General features: G+C 34.4%; 1 protein-coding gene across 2 annotated transcripts in view; it reads right to left on the bottom strand.

The window, feature by feature from the left end:
• Positions 1 to 20,694, bottom strand: part of LOC145740131 (acid sphingomyelinase-like phosphodiesterase 3b) — a 363,835-nt gene that overhangs the window by 34,830 nt on the left and 308,311 nt on the right. For both annotated transcript variants that reach the window (XM_081995501.1, XM_081995502.1), the window contains exons 4-5: positions 19,891 to 20,099; positions 9,888 to 10,045 (exon numbers count right to left, since the gene is read on the bottom strand). In XM_081995501.1, coding sequence (XP_081851627.1) covers positions 9,888 to 10,045; positions 19,891 to 20,099 — 367 coding nt within the window. The remainder of the gene's footprint in view (positions 1 to 9,887; positions 10,046 to 19,890; positions 20,100 to 20,694) is intronic.

Genomic DNA, 20,694 nt, shown 5'->3' with positions numbered 1-20,694 from the left:
TAGTAAAAGTTATTTCATTGGTAATAGAGTAAAATAAACTCTTTTTATAAAATAAAAAAAAACTGAAATCTGACGTTGTACACAGTTTATATAAAGTTTGCAGAGAGGTCTAAATATGTACTAAAATGTACCATTTCAGATTCATGTGGATTAACGTCGTACAAGATAAAATCTACTCTTTATATTAAATTCAATAAAAAATGGTTGTAGAGAGATTTAAATATCTTTAACAGTGTACTATCAGAGAAAGTTGCAAATTAGCTTTGTGAAGGACTATCTACCTTTGGATACTACGACAGGACAAACTTAATTCGCATGAATCTCCATGGTACACTTTAGTACATATTTAAACTTCCCTACAACCCTTATATGAACTGTGTACAATGTCAAATTTCAGTTATACTCACTTTAATAATTTTACAATTATTGTAAAAATAAATTTTATTACAAATTAAATAACTTATAATAATGTACCATATTCTACATTATATCATCATAATTTTAACCACAATCCCGAAATTTGCACAAAGATATTTTTTAGGCCGTGTGGTTGATAATAACAGAATAACTATGCAAGTCTGACAAGCGCCGTTGCAGACAGTTCAGCTTCTAACAAGAAACATATATCTATAAATATGTAATCTAAGTAACCAACTTTGCAAAACATTAGGTCTGGTTGTCCATAAACATAACAAATCATCGAACATCAATCACACTGTATTCTCTTATATTACGAAACAAATATTATTACGGTCTGTACTTATCTAGATTGAAAACAAAAGTTTTCTTACATACACATTTCATAAATTATTCACAGCTTTTTTTTGTTGGTAAGAACCCCAAGTGACATTTACTTACGTCGACCAAAATTGTAGTCCATCAACTAATTTATTTGAATAGTCCTTGTTGCGTGCCTCAATGGACACTTTACACAAAAGAAAATGTACCTAATTTATTTGAGGATTGTTAGCGCTGATGGATTTCCGTTAGTTTTTTTGGTGAAATTTTTCGAAAGACATTTTTTTTGTGTAAACTTTGAACTTTGTCGTTCGTATTTGTGTACAAAGCAATAAACGTTTCCGCATGTGTTAGATACAACATTTTTCTGAGTAAACGGACAAGTATAGTAAAATTACTAAAACAAAACAAGGTTCGAAAAGTAACTTTACTGTATCCGGTGCGGAATGTTCTGTCGAAAAATTAGGTACGAGCAGTACGCCGACACGAAGTCGAGGTAAACTTTATTTCGAGACAGAAATTAAACTTTCCACCGTGGTTTGTATACTATTTTGTTTTCAACCATTTATCCGAACCTTTATTTAGTTTCGCTCCTGGTCTAAAACTATTTATAAAATAAAATAAAACTTAAATTTAAAACTAAAAAACCTCGAAGACCTAGAGGAGGGAACAACAAAAATAAATACTCGTAAGGCTGGAGAAGTATCTAGCCTTACGACACATCACTAAAGGAGAGAGAGGTGAAACATGCCATCCTAATACAGAACTAGGGAAAATCTGTCGGGCTTGATGAGATACACGTTGAGAGCTTGACACAGACCTTTTCAACGCTATTTATAGAACTGGAAAATTACCCTTGAAATGGCTAAGGTCAACTTTTGTCACTTTATCCAAAAAAATGAACGCGTCCTAATGTGATGACTACCGCTTGATAAGTTTGAGGTCTCATATACTAAAAACGTTCCTGAGAGTTATACACATCCGTATATTCAAGATATGCAAGCAGCTCATACACACGTACTCAACAACGTACTTTACGCAACGTAGAAATATACGCCTGCATCGTACTCTACTCAGAAAAACAGACGAAGACAAAGGTGATGTACGAATCATCACAGAACTCTACTGGCATCAGACAGCTCAAGTAAGGGTAGAGAACAGAATGTCGGACGAAACAGCCAGATAAGAAAAGGAGTGCGACAATGATGAATATTATCCCGCTGCTCTTCAATCTATACTCGGAAAATATTTTCGCGGAATGTCTTGAAAATACTAGCGCTGGAATCAAAATCAAACTGCAAAACAATTAGCAATATAAAATATGCCGACGATACAATCGTTGTTGACGGCGCAATGAGGAGAAGAAGAACATCGTCGATGTTGTTATTTATTGGTTTTTATTCGATTGATATCAATTGGGCAGAGATTAGATACAAACGAACCCAATTCAGAATTCATTGCAATTAGTTAGCACTTTGAGTTGTCAGTTATTGGTTTTGTAACGATTAACATGAATTAAGAAGGGATTGGGCACATCCCTTATTGACTTATTGACTCAAACGAGCCAAATTCAGCGTTCATAGAAGTAATAAGGCCTACAAATAGACTAAAGGAAAAGACTTGTTCCCTTATACATATAATTTATGACTATTATCAGACGTCAACCTAGGAATCATCTAGAAAACTAAATAGCACCTAATTAGTACCAACACAAATTACTTTAATGTGGCATCGTCCTAACCCTTAGAAGGTAATTACCATCTTTGCCAAATTTGTTCATCTTGGCTTAGAGCATTTAGCCTCATTTACAGGAGATCTCGGGTCATTAATAAGATGGGACAAGTTCCAGACTTTGATATCCTTACTTTTTCTAGGTAATGTGATCATTAGTTCAAATGCTGCTTCCAAAGTCATTGAACTTTGTAATTAAACCATTTATTTACTAATATCGTTAAGCCGGGATCAGAGAAGTTTAAACTCGGAGCTGTTCATCTAATAAATAATTATTTTGGTTACAAAATCTCTAAATCCCTGGTGCTGATTTGCATTCCCGAAAATCCCCGGTTTATTAAAATTTTTGTCGAAAATTGCGCCACAGGGGTAATCAAATTACCGCGAAATTAAATAAAGCTTCCAACTGCGAATATTTTCGTCAATATTCGGGCCACGCGTTTCAACACGTATATTAAATATTGTTTGGTAAATCTTCTATTAATTCATTATCGTTTTGCTCTTTTATTCGATTACAAACATTCTGTTCCGCCAGTATTTTACAAATTTTATTTCAATATTGTTTTTGGTTAAATGTTGGTGTTGGTTTTAGATATTGGCAGACAACATTTAACCCACTAGATTAGTTTAATGACTATTGTACAGTTTACATAACACTTTATTATTTATTATGTTAACAAAAACTCTGTTTTAATCGAATTTTTTGTTCAAACGGACGTGAATTACTCACTGCACGTACTGTTTAGCTGCCGTGAAATGCACTTTTACGGCCAAGTATACAAATAACTATTGTTTGTTAACGTATAAAGTTCAAAAAGTATGACTTTTTGCTTTGACAATGAAGTTTCAACTATTTGAGAGCAAAAAGTGACTTTTGCATTCAACATCTTTTCAACAAACAATGCCAAATTATTTAGTACAACTAACTTACTGCGAAGATGCTCAAAAACAGAAGCAAACTTGGTGAACAAATGATAAAGTAAACTCTACACAAAAGGGTAAATCGAGAAGATTTGAGGCAAAAAATGCATCATTATTGAATGTTTTTATAGAAAAAAAAAAATAATAATTTATTTTAGACGGCATATAGTTGATTCCAATTATTGTTTTGTGGAAAACTTGAAATCCTTTCAAATCTGAATCTAATCTCTAGAAAATCAAATCCAAAAAATATTTGTACCAAAAAAAGATACTTACTGTCCTAAAATTAAAGTCCGGTATAATTCATCATTATAACAAAGATTTGATTATACTTATACTCCCTTACCGTTTAATTAAATAATCCTCAAATAAGCACAAAAAGGGGAGATTTGCATTAATTTCACTTACTAATTAACGTATTTAACAAAATCGCTCCCTAAGCTTCAAGCGTTACTGAACATGGTAATTGGTATTTGACCCAATGGTAATTAAATTTTCTTTCAAATGTAAATGGTTTTTGTTTGTTACAGTCAATATACAGGGGGGTAAAATGCAAAAATATACATACTTACATCTGCAAAGTATTAAAAAAAACATCATTATAAAAAACCAAATTTGTAAGAATTTGCTATTCGAGTTTGGGAAATTAAATAAATGTCTTGTAATTTTGTTACGTTGAAAGTTGTTTTAGCAGCCACAATTTCTAACTGCCGACTTGGAATAGTTCAAATGGTTTTGCATATTCGATAATTTGACGCTTATTCCAGCACTTATTCCGTAGGAAATTCATTTCGTAATGTTACGAGGGAGACGTTTTTCTTGCGACTAAAAAGGGAAAAATAGTTATTTACATTACTAACGTGGTATGAGCATTTTTATAGTCACGAGTGGAAAGTATTGGCACGACGAGGTCGTAGACCGAGTTACCTCTCTCATCTGTCACCGTTTGTCAAATATAGGGTGTTTCTCAAAATTCGTCGGAAATCTGAAATTTTTACAGCAACTTTTTGAGTAGAATCCAGTAGTGTAATAGCTATTTATGTAACCAGTTACGAAAAGATCGATTTTGTGTAACGAATGAATGTTTGTAGGGCGAGCGCAGCGAGGTCCTACAATTTGAATGAGTTACACAATAAAACATTTTCGAAACGTGTTGCATACATAATTTTTTCTAATTTTGACCAAAAAGCGGTAAAAACCATCTTTTAAAGTGATTTAACACAAATATTCACTTTCATAGCACCTTGTATGGACAACGACATGTTATGATGGATCTCGCCCACGGAAATGCATAAAAACAGGGAGTGATGAAATGAACTTTTCATAACTAGTTACATAAAGTGATACTTTATGTAACTAGCCCTAGCAAAGGAAATAGTGTGGGCGAGCAGCAAGAGTTGCCGTATCTACTTACCTCCCTTTGCTAGCACCACAGCGTCTTTACCGGTCCGGTGAGTGCCTTCGGACAAGAGTATAGCGTTTATTTATCCCCGCTAAAGCGTCGAGACGAGTTACCTGTGGAATCCTGAGTTTTCTTCCCTCTGAGCTACCCCTTAACGTGACATGTTGGAGGCGCCTCGTTGGATCCCCGTCTGCTAATATTCACATTGGCAGACACATCCTCGCTAAATAAAGGCAAAGAGAAAAAGGGTACAGAAGCTCAAGTGTAGAAGATACGCTATGACAAGGGCCAAAAAGGTACCAGGAGTACGTCGAAAGATACCTCAAAAGTAAAAAGTGATAACCGAAAAAGAGAAGAGACTTAGCGACATGAAAAAACAAGAGAATTCTGAAGGGTTAGCCTGCAGGTCCACAGTTGCTTGAACTGAGTAGGGCAATGTCAAGAGGGGCCTGTAGGACGCCTAAAGAGCACTACTCGATCGGACCATGTAATATTATGAGTATTCGATAAGGTAGAAATAATCATGGGTAATTATTTTTTTTTAAAGAAAGCGTGTACATACATATTTAATTTAACAATCAGTGACTTGATTTCTAGGCCAGTGTCGCGCTCCCTGACCTAGGTGTAGGTATGTGATGACCTAGCGAGTTCGTGCAATTATGAAGTTTTAGGTTACAACAACAAAGTGTGCTGGTATACATAAAGGTTTTATTTATGTTTTAAGAGATGAATGGTAAACAAAGTAATAATTGGAATCTTATTTTACTTATTTTAGGGTCCACCTGGCACTCTTGTTGCGTCTATCGATCAACTGCTACAGCCTTGCTGAAAAGCGAACTAGCTTTATGTTTTGGAGAAGCCAACATCTTCAGATGGGTCCCGCCACGACGGTTCTACTTACACCCGTGGGCACCCGAAGTCTTTAATAAGTCAAGCTGAATAAGCATCTCCAAATGGGCTCACGTTAATTAGGAAGAAATATATATACATGTCCAATCCAATATATATACCAGGATAGGTGTGCTAAAGGAGCATGCAAAGAACACAGTATAAAGAAAAGAAGCTAAGCAATGAAGTTTGCCGCTTAGAGAATACAGTGCCAAAAGAAGGGTACAATGAGCAATTTACGAGAATTTCATTTCATAGACGCATCAGCACGGTTGAAAGGTGACCCAATGTAACATTTGTGATGTTTTTAAAAAAAAGTACACCCCTATCTCTCTCAGGCATTAAGAATAGGACTATATTAAGCTAATAAATTGTAATCTGGTGAAAAAATAATGGACTTGTTCCACCACCTTCCTCCACCCTATAGCATTTATAGGTTAAAATTAGCAGATAGACTTTAGGTATAAGCTTTACTTTTAGTGTTCGGGGCGAACACTTGTTGGAAGGGGGAGATGTCACACCCGTGTTAATAGTTACGGTGCACACCCAGTAGCCAGCATAGTAAGCAAGGTTAGCATAATGAGGTCGCTGACGAAAATAAAAGATGCACTCATTTTCATCCCTCTGAGCTACCCCTTAACGTGACAATATTTCAAAATATTTTCTTTTTAACGATTTTTTGTGTGTATCTCAAAAACCGTGTCTAATTGAAAAAATCTATTTACACTACTGGATTCGATGCGAATAGTTGCTATAGAAATGTATTTTTAGATATAAAAATAATGCACTTGGAAGTTTTGAAGAAAAGTACGGATTCTGAGGAGCACCCTATATCTGTTAAACGGTGACAGATATTAACCAACGGTTTTCTTCATTAAGTTTTGTATCAAATTTCAGCTTCAGAAAATGACATCAGTTATTGCCTGTCTCTATTAATAAGAGCACTTTTCCTTTAAATACGTCCATTTTGGCTCATCCTGTCAGGAGATAAAAATTGCGGTCTGAGAAATAACCTCAGTGAAAAAAATACGTTTCATGTGCGACAGTCTGCAAATTTGTTTTCACGTTCTCAACAATTAGATTAGTTTCTGGATAATGTTATTCCAAAAAAATGCATCAAAATAATTATAAAGCATCATAGTAACAATACATGTATGATATCTTTGTTTTGAGTTGTATATGCGAGTAATAAAATTGGCAGAGAATTTGGCCCACCCTGTACATACAATACTTTATCCACTACCTATTAAGTCAAAATTTGGTCATTTTTTACTCTAACTTTGAGTTACGTAATGAGCCACTAGTGTGATAATAGTATATTAGTAACCGAGGCTTAGACAGGAGCTTATATTGACCGTATGTCAATAAGTTTTCTCTCTCTCGTCGCTTCACTCCTCGGGATTTAAAACATAAGATCAATAAAAGCTGTCTAAACTGTGGATAATATAGCGTTTTTTTCACTATAACCATATTTTCAATGGTCCTTTTATTGAAAATTTGAAAATTTAAGATAACAACAGCAAAGCAACAACATGAAGAGACAACCTAATTTATCTGTCTCTGTCAAGTCAAGTATATTTCATATGTCTTATGTCTTAATAGACATTTACATTATTATTTACATTAATAATATTTCGTTTTTTGTTGTGTTTGTGCCAGATTAGAACTAGAGATAGGTCAACAATGACCATTAAGGTAGAGCAAATTAATTTCTCAAGTTACTAATCGGTCAATAATAATATATTTATCATGTTAGTAGTGGAAAATATCATCATTATGCAACTGAAAAGAAGATATGTAATAGATCATTGCTAGTCGTAGATAAATCTGGGACATCTTCATTATGGTCAATACCAAAATATTTATTAAAAAACGCTTCAATTTATAGGTAAAATTTTGTGTTTTAGTGTGTATGGGTAAATTAAACACTTTGTACCAGGAGGAGAAATAACACACAATCTTCCCCACTAAAACTTTATTAAAGCCCTTTTAAGGGCATGCTCGACTAGTTTTGGGGCATAGAAATCAGGAGCTTATGCAATATTTAAAATTATTAAATAATAATAATTTATATTAAATTATTATATAAGTTTTACTGTCTTTCTACCCAGCGATATGCAAGCATTTGGTAATTAATTGAAAGTGAGAGTTTATATATAGAGTTATTATTTACCGTTTGTTCAACAGTCCCTCAAACCCAAAAATGGGCCTTTTTAAGTATTTAGAGCAAGCCAGTATGTGTAATTACTATTAGTTTAGTTCTTTTTTTTTCTCCTACGTAACTTTATTTAGCTTTTATATAAATATGTTTTAATTTTACTAAAATACCTAAACTGCTCGTCAAAAAGAATGGGACAGCAAAATTTTTGCTTTTTTTTCAGCATCTGTTTCTTCAAACTGATTGATTTGATTTTAATATTTTTTTTCACTCCTACAGGGATATTGGTTCATTCCTTAACAGTTTAGAGAACGGATAGGTAGGCAATTGCCACCGGCTGAGCAAATATAGAATCCTAGACTTTTCACAACTGTGGGATAAGAAATAGACCAATCACAGGCAATTTTCAGCGTGCGATATGAAATAGATCAAATCACGTTGTATTTATGAATAGAAACACCAGTCGTAAAACTTGTTACAGTGACGTTAAGGTTAAATATGACACAAAAACTGTGCATGTGACAAGCGTGTGTCAAGGCGGAATTTATATCTATGTTGCAAAATAAATTAAGTCTGGGTTCCTCGTAGAAAATAGTAGTTTTCCTGTGTAGTAGTCTTGTATGTTGTTAAACTTAATACATTAGTATGTATGCTGTAAAATGTCAAAAGTAAAATAAATAAAATAGGTGATATCTACTTTTTTAATTTTATGTCCAATAAAAGGGTTTCTTAAATCGAAAAGTGCCAAGAAGGTATTTTCGAAGATTGAAGCAGAAAAACCAAATTAATGAAAATATTCTAATATTCTATCAATTTATAATTAAAGATAAATAAAAGACATATGTAGGAATGTTTACGAATTTTTTCAATTTAATAACTAATGTATTAAATTTAACAAAATGCCTTTTGTATAAGAGCAACCATCATCAATAATTAATAATTCAGCAAATTTTAACCGACAATGTGACAAACTGTGAATAAATTTAAATTATCTCATCAAATAAGATTACAATAAAATAAAAAACTCTGTATCTGTTACCGTTTTTGAGATCCCCATACTTAAATACGAATTTGTGGCAGCATGTATAACAAATTGTTAAAATCTACTAACGTTTTTGCTTTTGAACTAATTATTCGCGTTGGGGCATAAAAATACGAAAAAAGTAATACAGTTTAAATAAAGAGTCTAAAATAAAAACCTAATAAATTGTTTAACTAACTTTTGAACTTTTTAACAATTTTAATTAATATGCATAATACTGAAAACTATACCAAAATAATTTTATACATTAATAATTTATGAAATACTTCAAACATTTCCGATGTGGAGTCAATTTAAAAAATGCGAGTTATTAAATATCGATTTCTCTCCGTGTTCAATCAAATTAAATTACTTTTTATACAAAAAAATTTCAAACAATTTACTTGTCGTTACTGGTTTAATGCAGGCTAATAATTTAGTAAAAAGCCGCCACGCAATCCCTTTGAAACATTGTTGAATTCACTAATCCCTAATGGATGGTGGAATTTTCCTTTAAACTGAAAAGATCAAAATAATAAATTGCCTCATTTTTAATTTGGTAAAAATCCGGCCTTTGTAACCTCGGCTGATACATTTTATAATTTTATGTCATAAAATCCAATCCAAATTAATGCAATCCATTTAAAAGTGTAAATGAATAATTTATGTTATGCAAATCATTAAAACTGTAAAATGGATTTTAATTTAGATCACAGTAATTGTTGACTGCGGTTGGTAATTTATTTACAATAATCATTAGTAAGGAATTTTCTTCTGTAAATTACATCAAAAATGCCGTTGTCCATTAGTGAATCATAAAGCTTGTGTTCAAATAGCGTGACTTAAGCGAATAAATCCAATAAATTTTATTTGTCAATCACAATAAAGCTATAACAATTTGATGGAAATTCCAGAATAATTTGCATGAATTTAGCATGATTAATGTGATACGTTTGGTTTGAAAATGTGCACCAACAATCATTTTGAATTACCTGTGAAATAAATGAGCAATTACTAAAACTACTTACAGTTTCTTTGTTTCTGCTGAATTTCTCTAATACAGTTTCCAACCAATCCCATTGTTTTCGAGCATCCTCGTCGTTTTCATCTTGACGCTTCATTAAATTAGTGTTGAGCACCACAATTTGAAGTTTGTTAGTTTTCCTTTCGATTATGTAGTATCCCCCTGAAACAATGAACCAAATTAAATTCAAATGACCTCACAATAAAAATAATTGTATTGCTGCCAGAAATACGAAAAATAAATATTTAAAAAGATTAATTGTCAATGCATCACACGACAGTATAAACATTAGTAGATTTCGGTTTATCGACTCGTTTAAGGGCTTTTACCGATCCGGAATAATTATTTACGTAGCAAAAGCACTTTCAAGAGAACCCACCATTTTCATCAAAAATTATCCAATCTATGGCCTGCTTCCCTTATTTCCAAACCACAAAAATTACAATTCTAATATATGTATACATTTTTCTTATGGTTAAATTGACAAAGTAAACAATTACCTATTTAAGTTTAATTCGACACACCTTGTCTTTAATAAAATGTCTTCTACAATAAACATCCCTAAAATATTCTAGCCTAAAGAACCCACGTTACCCGTTCTCCCTAATCGTTTCTTTCATTCATTAATTTATCATCTATACCTCCGCCAATATTCAATTTTTCTCTTTTAGTGAGACAAAAATACTCCCGTATCATTTCTGTTGCATCCATGCGTTTCCACATTCTTCCTCTGCACCTTAACCCCCTTACACACCTTTTGCATCAATCACCACCCCTTATACCGACTTGACCAGAGAGTTATTTTGGTCCCTTGAGGAACTGTACCCTTCTGACCGGCAAATCAACTAATACTTTCCCACAGCCTTACACCTACACTTTTCTGACCTATCCCATAGTTACCGGTCACCCAAATCTACTTTCATTCCTATTTTCCTTAAACTCAACTTCAGGCTATTTACGTCCCTAATTACTTCATTCTCGTTCTCTCTTGTCTTTTTTGCTCTCGGGAGAACATGGTGACATCATGTTTCTATTGCTCGGATCGTATTTCTCCATCCTGCTTTGTCCTGAGCTGAAAGAGAAGCTTCTTGCAGACCACCACGAGTGATTTCTTTGGTTTGATCCACAAAACGCGTCGGAGACCTTCCTCGTGGTCGTTTACCATTAATCTTTCCCTCCACAATAAGTTTTTCCAGCCCATTCGTTCTCCTTGAGATGTGTCCAAAATATCGTAGGTATGACTGGTTTATCCTGGTTGATAGCCTTGTGGTAACTTTTAGTTTCTTAAGGATTGACACCTTAGTACGATGTTCTGTGTATGATATTCGCAGCATTCTTCTGTAGGCCCACATTTCAAAAGCATCTATTATTCTTTGATTGGCCATTTTTAAAATCCAGGTCTCAGAGGCATATGTGACAATAGGAAAGATCAAGGAGTTTAATAATTTCAGAAAGAAGTAGTAGTCCATATTCTTTCAGTGGAGTCGCAAGAGTACGAAAGGAAGGAAATGACAAACAGTCTTCTCCACAATACTTTATTATGACCTTAGATGGTAAGGTCTGCTCAACAAGTTTCGGTCACATAAATGACCATCTTCAGGAGCTCAAATAAGTCGATCAATGTGACTACTGTCTTTTTACAAGGGGAGAGACAGAGAGACCCATGTTATACCGAATTAGTGAATTTAACATAGTTCAGTAGGCGAACAAAGCTCATTATGGAGAAAAAACTACCTCTAGCACATTAAATTAAAACAAAAAACAAAAAACTTAAACTAGACCCATTTAGGGCTGGGTGAGACCCTATGGGGAAAAAAGAGTTTAAAATTTGTACACCATCCGCAGAAGAGGCGATCAAACAGGAAACAAAATGGAGGTGCAAAAAAAAAAAAAAAAAATTTCCAACCAACTTCTCTACGAACGTACGAACATGACTAAAATAACTGACAGACTCATACAACTACAAACCAAGTGGAAAAATAACCCAAACAACTGGACAATTGTAAATCCACTATGCATAACAAGACAGACCAGACAATCCCGTTACCTATTCCCCGCTCTCACCCTATTAGAACATTTTAATTGAAACTATTTTTTTTTTTTCTTTTCTTTAGATAATTAGAAATAAGATAACCTGTACATATAAAAAAAAAACATGTATACATAGGCAGAAAGACCGTAACGGTCGATAGCCGTTTTTTCTTTTGAAAATAAAGATTGTTTATATATATATATATATGCCAATAACTTCTTTTTGACACTTTAAATCAAAATTACCCTTATTAGGTTTGCTATGGACTACTTCTTTATCATTATCATATTAAAAACATCGAATAAATGGGGTTTTAATCACAGAATAAAAGTACGCTTTTCTAAAGAAAATTACGAACAAAAACTAGGTAAAAACTCTCTAGGTTACTTAGTTTATTTGCCAATCCAATCCATTAGCAGTGGCCCAGAAAAGAATTGCTTCTTGCAAAATGAAATTACAGCCTTTTATTCCGCATATTTTCTTCAATAGAACTCGTCTCCTATTCTTTGCTTTAAAAGGGGAAGAAATTTTCCTAATAATTCCGGAATCTACGATAAAATTCTAGCAATGACGTCAAGGAGACTACATTCCAATTTCATGAAATTAGTTGTTGTTAATAAGCATGTTTTTCACATGGCTATTTGTGAAGTATTCAACAGAAGTACTTAATTGAAAAACGCTTTCCTAGCTTGAAATCGAGTTATTTAATATTAACAATAAAAAGCGTTTTGCCTAGCACTAGGAGCGCTTTTATGTTTAATTTTATTGCCAACTTAATTAGGTGCGTTAGTTTTTTTTTATTTTATTCTGCCTGACACTAAATTACTTTCCCTGGAAAGATAAAAGAAATCTAATTAAAGGGATATGCTTGGTACAAGTTTTGTGTGGTTATTCAGTTTGTTGTTCCATCACTTAACTCACCTCATTCTTGTACAGGCACTAATTTTTTAGGACTCGTAGAAAATTACATTTATTAATTAACAGAGGAAAAGTTGAATGAGGAAGTAATGTTGTGTATTGAATACAAAATGAGGTCGTTCGCTCGAGCTTTAAAGGTTATTATTCAAAATATTTCATTTTTCCTGAATACTGGTGCATAATCAAGGGTTGTAAATAAAGCGTTAATACTCGTTAGATTGTAAATAGATTTTAGAAGGGTTTTTGGTGTTTTTAATTTAATATTTTAATGATAACAGCTGCCTGCATATAGTAAAGTGACACTTTTGTTAACCTATACATACAATATTACACAGGTACGCGTTTTTTTTTTCAAATTTTAACTATTTTTAGTATTATTTTTGCCAACGGTTTTACTGTCTTGCCTTGACTGCATAGGACCTGGATGGAAGGTTAGATTTAATTTATGATTAAATCTTTCAAAATATTTTCGGATACCCTAGATAAATAGTGCAAATATATAATGCAACGTTGCTTATTTCCCAAAAAGCCTGTTCTCTGGGAAGGAGCTCTGGGAATGTTTATCATAACATTACTACGATTTTCATGTAATAATAAAGTGCTAGAAAATCATTTTTGGCACTCAAACATACATTATTATAATAAATACAAATCCACATTTAACTGGACTTGCACCGAAGACTTCTACCTTTTCTAGTGAATGCATATTGTAAACTAATATTTACCTGATTTTTAGATGTTAGTTAATATAAGATTGTTAAAGAGAAAAAAGAAATCATTCACACCGATACCATCAAATATCATCAAATATGTTGCCATATTACGCCAGATCATCTAAGTTCTTCTTTTTTCTACAAAAATTTGGTGAAGATTATCCCTTAAGAAGTGAAATAAACTTTATTACAAATAGGGTTAATTACACCGCAAGAAGTAGCTAGATATAAAAATTAATAATAATTCTAAAGGTTATGGTGATTACACAGATATACCAATGAAACAAATAAATAGATATAAGTGAAAGTAAAACTCAGAGTCGATCTCCACAAATATATATTAAATAAGTTGTTATCTGCCTAACATGTTTAGGGTGTATTCAGACACCCATCTTCAGAGGCTTAACTAGATCACTAGTCTGCTGGCTTTCATTCTACAAGGGGGGACAGCTGAACCCAGATGTAAAGGGGAAAAAAACTTAATCAAAACCCAAGGAAGTTGAATGATGTCAAAACTGCATGTTTATCTAAAGGAGACCAAGTAGACACGAAAGGGACGTCACACAACAAAAACCGCGGTGCACATTCACAAGTTAAACACTGAACAGGTTAAAATTTTTAAAAGGGAGGAGGCTTTTCTTTTTTCCTTTTTTCCTTCCTTATGGTGGTGTGACCGTGCAGGGCTTCATGGCTTGGGTGCAGCCGGACATTCATTGCAGGATTTCATGAACATGGACTAATAAACATTGTGCTCCTTGGTATATTCGGTAACAAAAATCCACATCGGGAGTTCCAGGTGAGGCAAATCACAGAAAGGATTGTTAGAGTAGCCAGAAATTATGTAGAAAGACTCCATTAGCATCTTAATGTGAAAGTTCTCTAACCCTTGAATAGGTAATCAAAATACGCTGCAACGGCTCAAAAACGTGAAATCTTGCGAAAATAATGTGTAGAGCAGAGTACAGTACAGTTTGACCACAACCGTGTAGTGCGGAAGAAAATACAAACAAAAGGATAATATGCGACTAGAAATTTCGCTACTGAGTAGGTGATCTTCTTGTAGAAAGGATAGTTTTTTTAGAAAGGATCCGACGTCTGTCTGGAATTGATCCTCTAATCTTTGGAGAAATTTCATCAATCGCTATTTGGGTTGAATCACTGGAACTTTTAATTTTTTTTATTTGCATTTGGGGTGATTTAGAGGACGAGATGTTGGTTTTTTAATAATAAAGATAATAAAAAAAAGTATTAAAATTGAGACAACTGTCTAATTTGTTTAACCATAATTAGTATTCTAATCGATAATCCATTTATAAATCCACAATTAACAAAATTGTGAAAAAGTCCCACAGATAAGAAACTTGACATATTTCTTGTTTGCAGGAAGATCCAAGCAACAGCACCAGACAAGTAGCATTGGATATCATCACTTTACACCATGCAACAATACTTTAAACGCTTAAAAAATGGCATCCATATGAAATACACCTGGTTCAGGAACTGTTCGAAGATGATTTGGATAACAGGTTTGAATTATGAGCGAGCTATTATAAGATGTTAGATGTTATAAGAAATATGAGGGATTTGTATCAAAAGGGATTTTTTCAGACGAAGCTAGTGTTATGCTCATTGGTTACGTTAACCGTACAGAACCAACTATTTCCAAATAGAAACGATTTGTGATTCCACCAAGATGAAGCGCCTTGACACCACTGCGTTGCTGTAAGAATCTACTTAATGTTTTCTCAGGTAAATTGACTGAGAGGAGAGGATAGATAGAATGGCCACCAAAATCCCGGGATTTAAGTCCATGGGATTGAGTTAGTTAATGAGCAAAGTGTTGGATGCGAGATCCAACAAGAGGCAACATTGCATTTTTTGTCTTCGTCATGTCATAATTATTAGAGAGACAGCAGTGTGCTCTTTAGTAGTAGTTTTGTTTTATATTTTCATGTTAAAGTTTAATAAAGTGAAGTGATTTAGGTATCAAGACAAGAGTTTAATTTAATTCAATAAATACAGTCCACACGTGCCTATATCCGCGAACACAAAGCTTACAGACAATGACCTAACAATCTTAAAGAGCCAGAGAACCGCATCAGAATAGAAATTGTTCAAATATCCCATGGAATTCTGAAAAATATGGAAAATAAATTTGTCATTAGGATGCCTCAATTGCTGATAACATGATACAAAACCTATCTAGAATTCAAACCATTCAAAAATGAAATAAAATACAGACGTTTTGAAAAGTTTATCAGAAGAAACAGTCAGAAATAACAATTGATGCTATGAATGCTTCCACGGACGGTCAAAACTGAAATATGAAAGTTATCCTGGCTTATAAGCCGTGGTCCAATGTAATTTCTTCCTGACATTATCAAAGGCAATTAAGTAACGGTCTAAGTGCTCTTCCGTTTCTCTCGTCGATGACTGACTCGACTGATGGTTCGCAAATCTTTCTTGCCCGCTCCGATAGAGTTTTGATCACTCCTCCTTTTTGGCTAAGGTGATGATTAGATGAGGTAACCGCCCGTATGTGTTGGTTTTCGATACACCTTGTGGGCCAATGTTTCATCAGATTTCCTTGTCACCATTACATCCAGGAAAGGTAAACCTCCTTCTTTTTCGGTCTCCATATAGTAAATTGAATACAACATACCAAACTACAAAAGTATCGTCAACGTATCGAAACCAGCACTTTGGTTTCTTTGGAGCGAGGGCCAGAGCATTTAGTTCGAATGTTTCTATAAAATAGTTTGCTATTACCGGACTGAGAGGGCTGGCCATTGCTACACCATCATTCTGTTCGAAGAATTCACCCTGCCATTGGAAGTAAGTGGTGTGCCTGAACAATTTGGCAATGGCCAGTGGAAATTTTCGTTCTATCTGCTCCATAATCATTTTTATGGGTACCATAGTGAATGAAGAAACAACATCAAAACTCACAAGGACGTCACCTGGAGATAATGTTAAGGCATGCAATTTATCTACAAAATGTGCTGAGTCCTTATGAAGGTGTCCGTCTTTCCTATTTTCGGTTGAAGAAGCGTTGTAAGGTACTTTGCTACCTTATATGTAGGGCTTCCGATGGCACTAACGATGGGTCTCAGTAGTACATCCGGCTTGTCCAACAGAGTCTCGGATCGGCCAAGGACAAACGGGATTCGGCAAGGACTAGCCGGAGCGGTCGGATCCGCCATTGTGGACCGTATCTTCTGGCCAAGATCCGATATTGCTTGGGAGGAGGCCGGAGGCATACGGCAGTCGCGATGTCTGATGGGCTTCTTTCCAAGAAAAAAGTCGAAGTCTCTTATAGAAATATCCAGAAAGGACATCAGTTGTGTGACAGGACTTCTCACGGCTCACTGTCAGATGAGAAGACATGCACATTATGAGTCTCTCACAGGATACGGAATGTCGCTTGTGTCTGAAAGACGTGGAAACTCCGATACACGTTCTCACATAGTGTCCGGCACTTGCGACGATCAGAAAAAAGCTTTGGGGTAAGAGTGCAATCAACCCCTTATACAGGGTAATTCAAATTCGACCCTCACCATTGGGATCTGGGAAACTATAGGAGATACGAGAAAGTTTAAATTGGGGCAAAGTTGCGCAATGTAAAGCTCAACCAAATGCAGTTTTAAAAATTTCGATTTTCCGAGTACTTCCGAAGATATCCGAAAAAAACTGAAAATTTGATTTTTTGTTTTTATTTATTTCTAATCTTATTTGAAGAGATATTCCAAAACTAAAAGCACCTTTTCATTGCCACTTTTTCTCAGCTATTCGATGATGGATTCAAATTTGCCACACGACGTTTCGTTTTTTGGCAGCCATCATCAACTTTCTTTTTTCTTATGGGCGCCATATTGGATTTTTAGCCCACCAAATAGTACGTTTTATTCTGATTTTAGTGATGTATAATAACTTATGATTTGCTTCATAAATAACAAAATAATTCAATAAAAACTATTTTTACTTTAGTTATTGGCTTTGAGTTAATGGGCCGTTTCATAAAATGTCATTATTTGACAGTACTTGTCAAACACGATAATTCGGACGATCATTAGAGCTTTTAGAGATTTTACCTTAGTTAACTTTGAGTTAATGAGACGTTTTATGAAGATTACTTGGTAGTACTTGTCACACGCAATTGGCCTGAACATACTTAGTCACAAAGGTGTACACGTGACTTAAACCGGTTTATTCACTCGAAGAGCTTAGGCCACTCGCTACGCTTGTGGACCTAGTTGTTCTTTTCGTGAATAAAGAATGGTATAAGTCACTTGCTGCAAAGTAACTATTAAATCACTCTGAATGACATTCGCCTATTTACAGATGTAAACAAACAAACATCAATGTTACATCTACGGAGCGCTGTGCAAATTTAATAGAACTTTAATTTTAGTTTTTTTTTTAATATAAGAAGTCGAAATTTAATAAAATACTGTATAAGACACGTGACTTAAACCGGTTTATTCACTCGAATAAATATGAATGAATAAAAAATGGTTTGTCACTTCCAAAATAAATAACTATAAACTTGCACTTAACATTATAAAAAATTGAAATTTGGCAAAAAATGAAGTTCCTAAAATGATGGAAACATAAATAAGCCTTTTAAGTTAGAGATAATGCTAACAAATCTCTTTTTCTGATTAACCTAAATAGTTCAGCAATGCTTGTATAATAATAACATTTTCTGCGGGGGTTTCTTTTCTAGATACATTTTTAACTATGATTGACGCTCTAATGATCGTCCGAATTATCGTGTTTGACAAGTACTGTCAAACAATGACATTTTTTAAAACGGCCCATTAACTCAAAGCCAATAACTAAAGTAAAAATAGTTTTTATTAAATTATTTTGTTATTTATGAAGCAAATCATAAGTTATTATACATCACTAAAATCAGAATAAAACGTACTATTTGGTGGGCTAAAAATCCAATATGGCGCCCATAAGAAAAAAGAAAGTTGATGATGACTGACAGAAAACGAAACGTCGTGTGGCAAATTTGAATCCATCATCGAATAGCTAGGAAAAAGTGGCAATGAAAAGATGCTTTTAGTTTTGGGATATCTCTTCAAATAAGGTTAGAAATAAATAAAAACAAAAAATCAAATTTTCAGTTTTTTTCGGATATCTTCGGAAGTACTCGGAAAATCAAAATTTTTAAAACAGCATTTGGTTGAGCTTTATATTGCGCAACTTTGCCCCAATTTAAACTTTCTCGTATCTCTTATGGTTTCTGAGATCCCAATGGTGAGGGTCGAATTTGAATTACCCTGTATATTCAAGGTACCCGGCCAAGGAGGCTTCGCGGCTTTGTCAGGGCCACCGAAATGAAGGGGTACAAGCTTGTGATGGGTCACAATGGGCCCGGATAGCGGCCTAAGTGTCTTCTCCGAAGGGAGCCCATCCTTCAATATCATCAGACACCGACATCAGTTTTTGCCTATCTCTATTAATAAGAGCACTTTCCCTTTAAATATGTCCATTTTGGCCGACCCTATACAGGAGATAAAAATAGCTGTGAGAAATAACCTCAGTGAAAAAAATAAGTTTTATGTGCGACAGTCTGCAAATTAGTTTTCACGTTCTCAGCAATTAGGTTAGTTTGTGAACAAGGTTATTCCAAAAAAAAATGCATCAAAATAATTATAAAGCACCATAGTAACATTACATGTATGATATCTTTGTTTTGAGTTGTATATGCGAGTAATAAAATTGGCAGAGAAATGACCTGCTGTCAATTGAAAAAAAGAAAAGACTCGAAATACGATTTTTCCATCAAACCAACGACATATTGGCGGCCCAACTGAATTATCGTTTATTCTCCGGGAGCTCACAATAAAATTAGCAATTTGCTGCTGGCGAAAGCCTGGGACAAATTCTCCTCTATTTTTCAGGTTACACGTAATTCACACCGCAAAATCAAACCACCATCCACCATAAATCCCGGTTTTTAATTCGAAAATGCTCACTGAGCCAGAATCTTCCACTGCGACAAAATTTATCACCAAAACGTATGATTAATACGACTTTGGTCGGAGCATCGGCAGCTGGCAATAAATCGGATATGTTGAAGGCCGGCCTTCGGTCATAATATACCGGGTCCGATTTTAAACACATGATTTAACGAGCTGGTTTTCGTGACGTGTTGATTCACTACCGCCCTGTATTCTCAGCTTAATCTTAAGCTAGTCCGTAACTCTAAAGCTCGACCTTTTCCCAGCAAATCGTAAATTACATGTCACCGTTATTACTAGCGTAATCCAGAAACTTAAATGTTTGCAATGCTGTTATAGCAAAGTTTTTTTGCTTTAACATCAACTTACCTGTTTCGAATGTTCGCATAGCATCGGTAGGTAGCCATTGACTCCACATTTTTCCTAATTCTTTTCTAGCTGATGGATCGTCGTGTCCTAAAGCTGGAAAAACGAATTGCGAAGAAAACGTCTTTCTTAGTAGATCGGTCACATTTTGGATCATGTCCAGTTGTCTGTCTTGTTTGACATGATGAGCCACTTGATGTGACAGGGCATCTCTGAAATTAAAAATAACACATACTAAAAATGTTGTTTTTTTTATTGACCCAGTGTATATTATTATACAGGGTTTTTCAATGAAAAGTAGCCACCCTGAATATCTTCCAAAATAATTTCTCTGTTAAAAAATGCAAAGACACGTCAACAAAGATTGCAAGGGGGACATTTTTTTACGTAGGATTTGAATTTCTGCCATCAGCTCCTTTGCCGCCATAGCCACCCCCACTAAGTTTTCAAATGGCACCATACCCTGTGTGGCACATCGTTGGAAAGGGTATTTCATAAGGAATTAATTGCACTATTTTATTTGTACATTTGCTTTGAATTGAGACAAAAAAAAAATAAAAACATTTTTTTGTTATTTTGGTCAAACTGCTGATAACACTACCGAATACCTGTTTTCCATTCCATGTTTTTGCCTCAGTCGGTCAACTTGTAAGTTCGTTTTGAAGGAACGTTGTCAATATGGTTTACACGACTGCCGAAAGAATAGAAATTGTACGTTTTTATTTCAAACGACTGTGCACGAGCTGCCGCGCGCGCTTTCAATGCAATCCATCCAGATAAATTAATTGGTCATCAGTATGTCTTAAA

The sequence above is a fragment of the Ips typographus genome, linkage group LG1 (genome assembly GCF_016097725.1).
Source record: "Ips typographus isolate SLU linkage group LG1, UJ_Ityp_2.0, whole genome shotgun sequence".
Lineage (NCBI taxonomy): Eukaryota > Metazoa > Arthropoda > Insecta > Coleoptera > Curculionidae > Ips > Ips typographus.
This window is presented reverse-complemented; position numbering and strand designations above follow the sequence as displayed.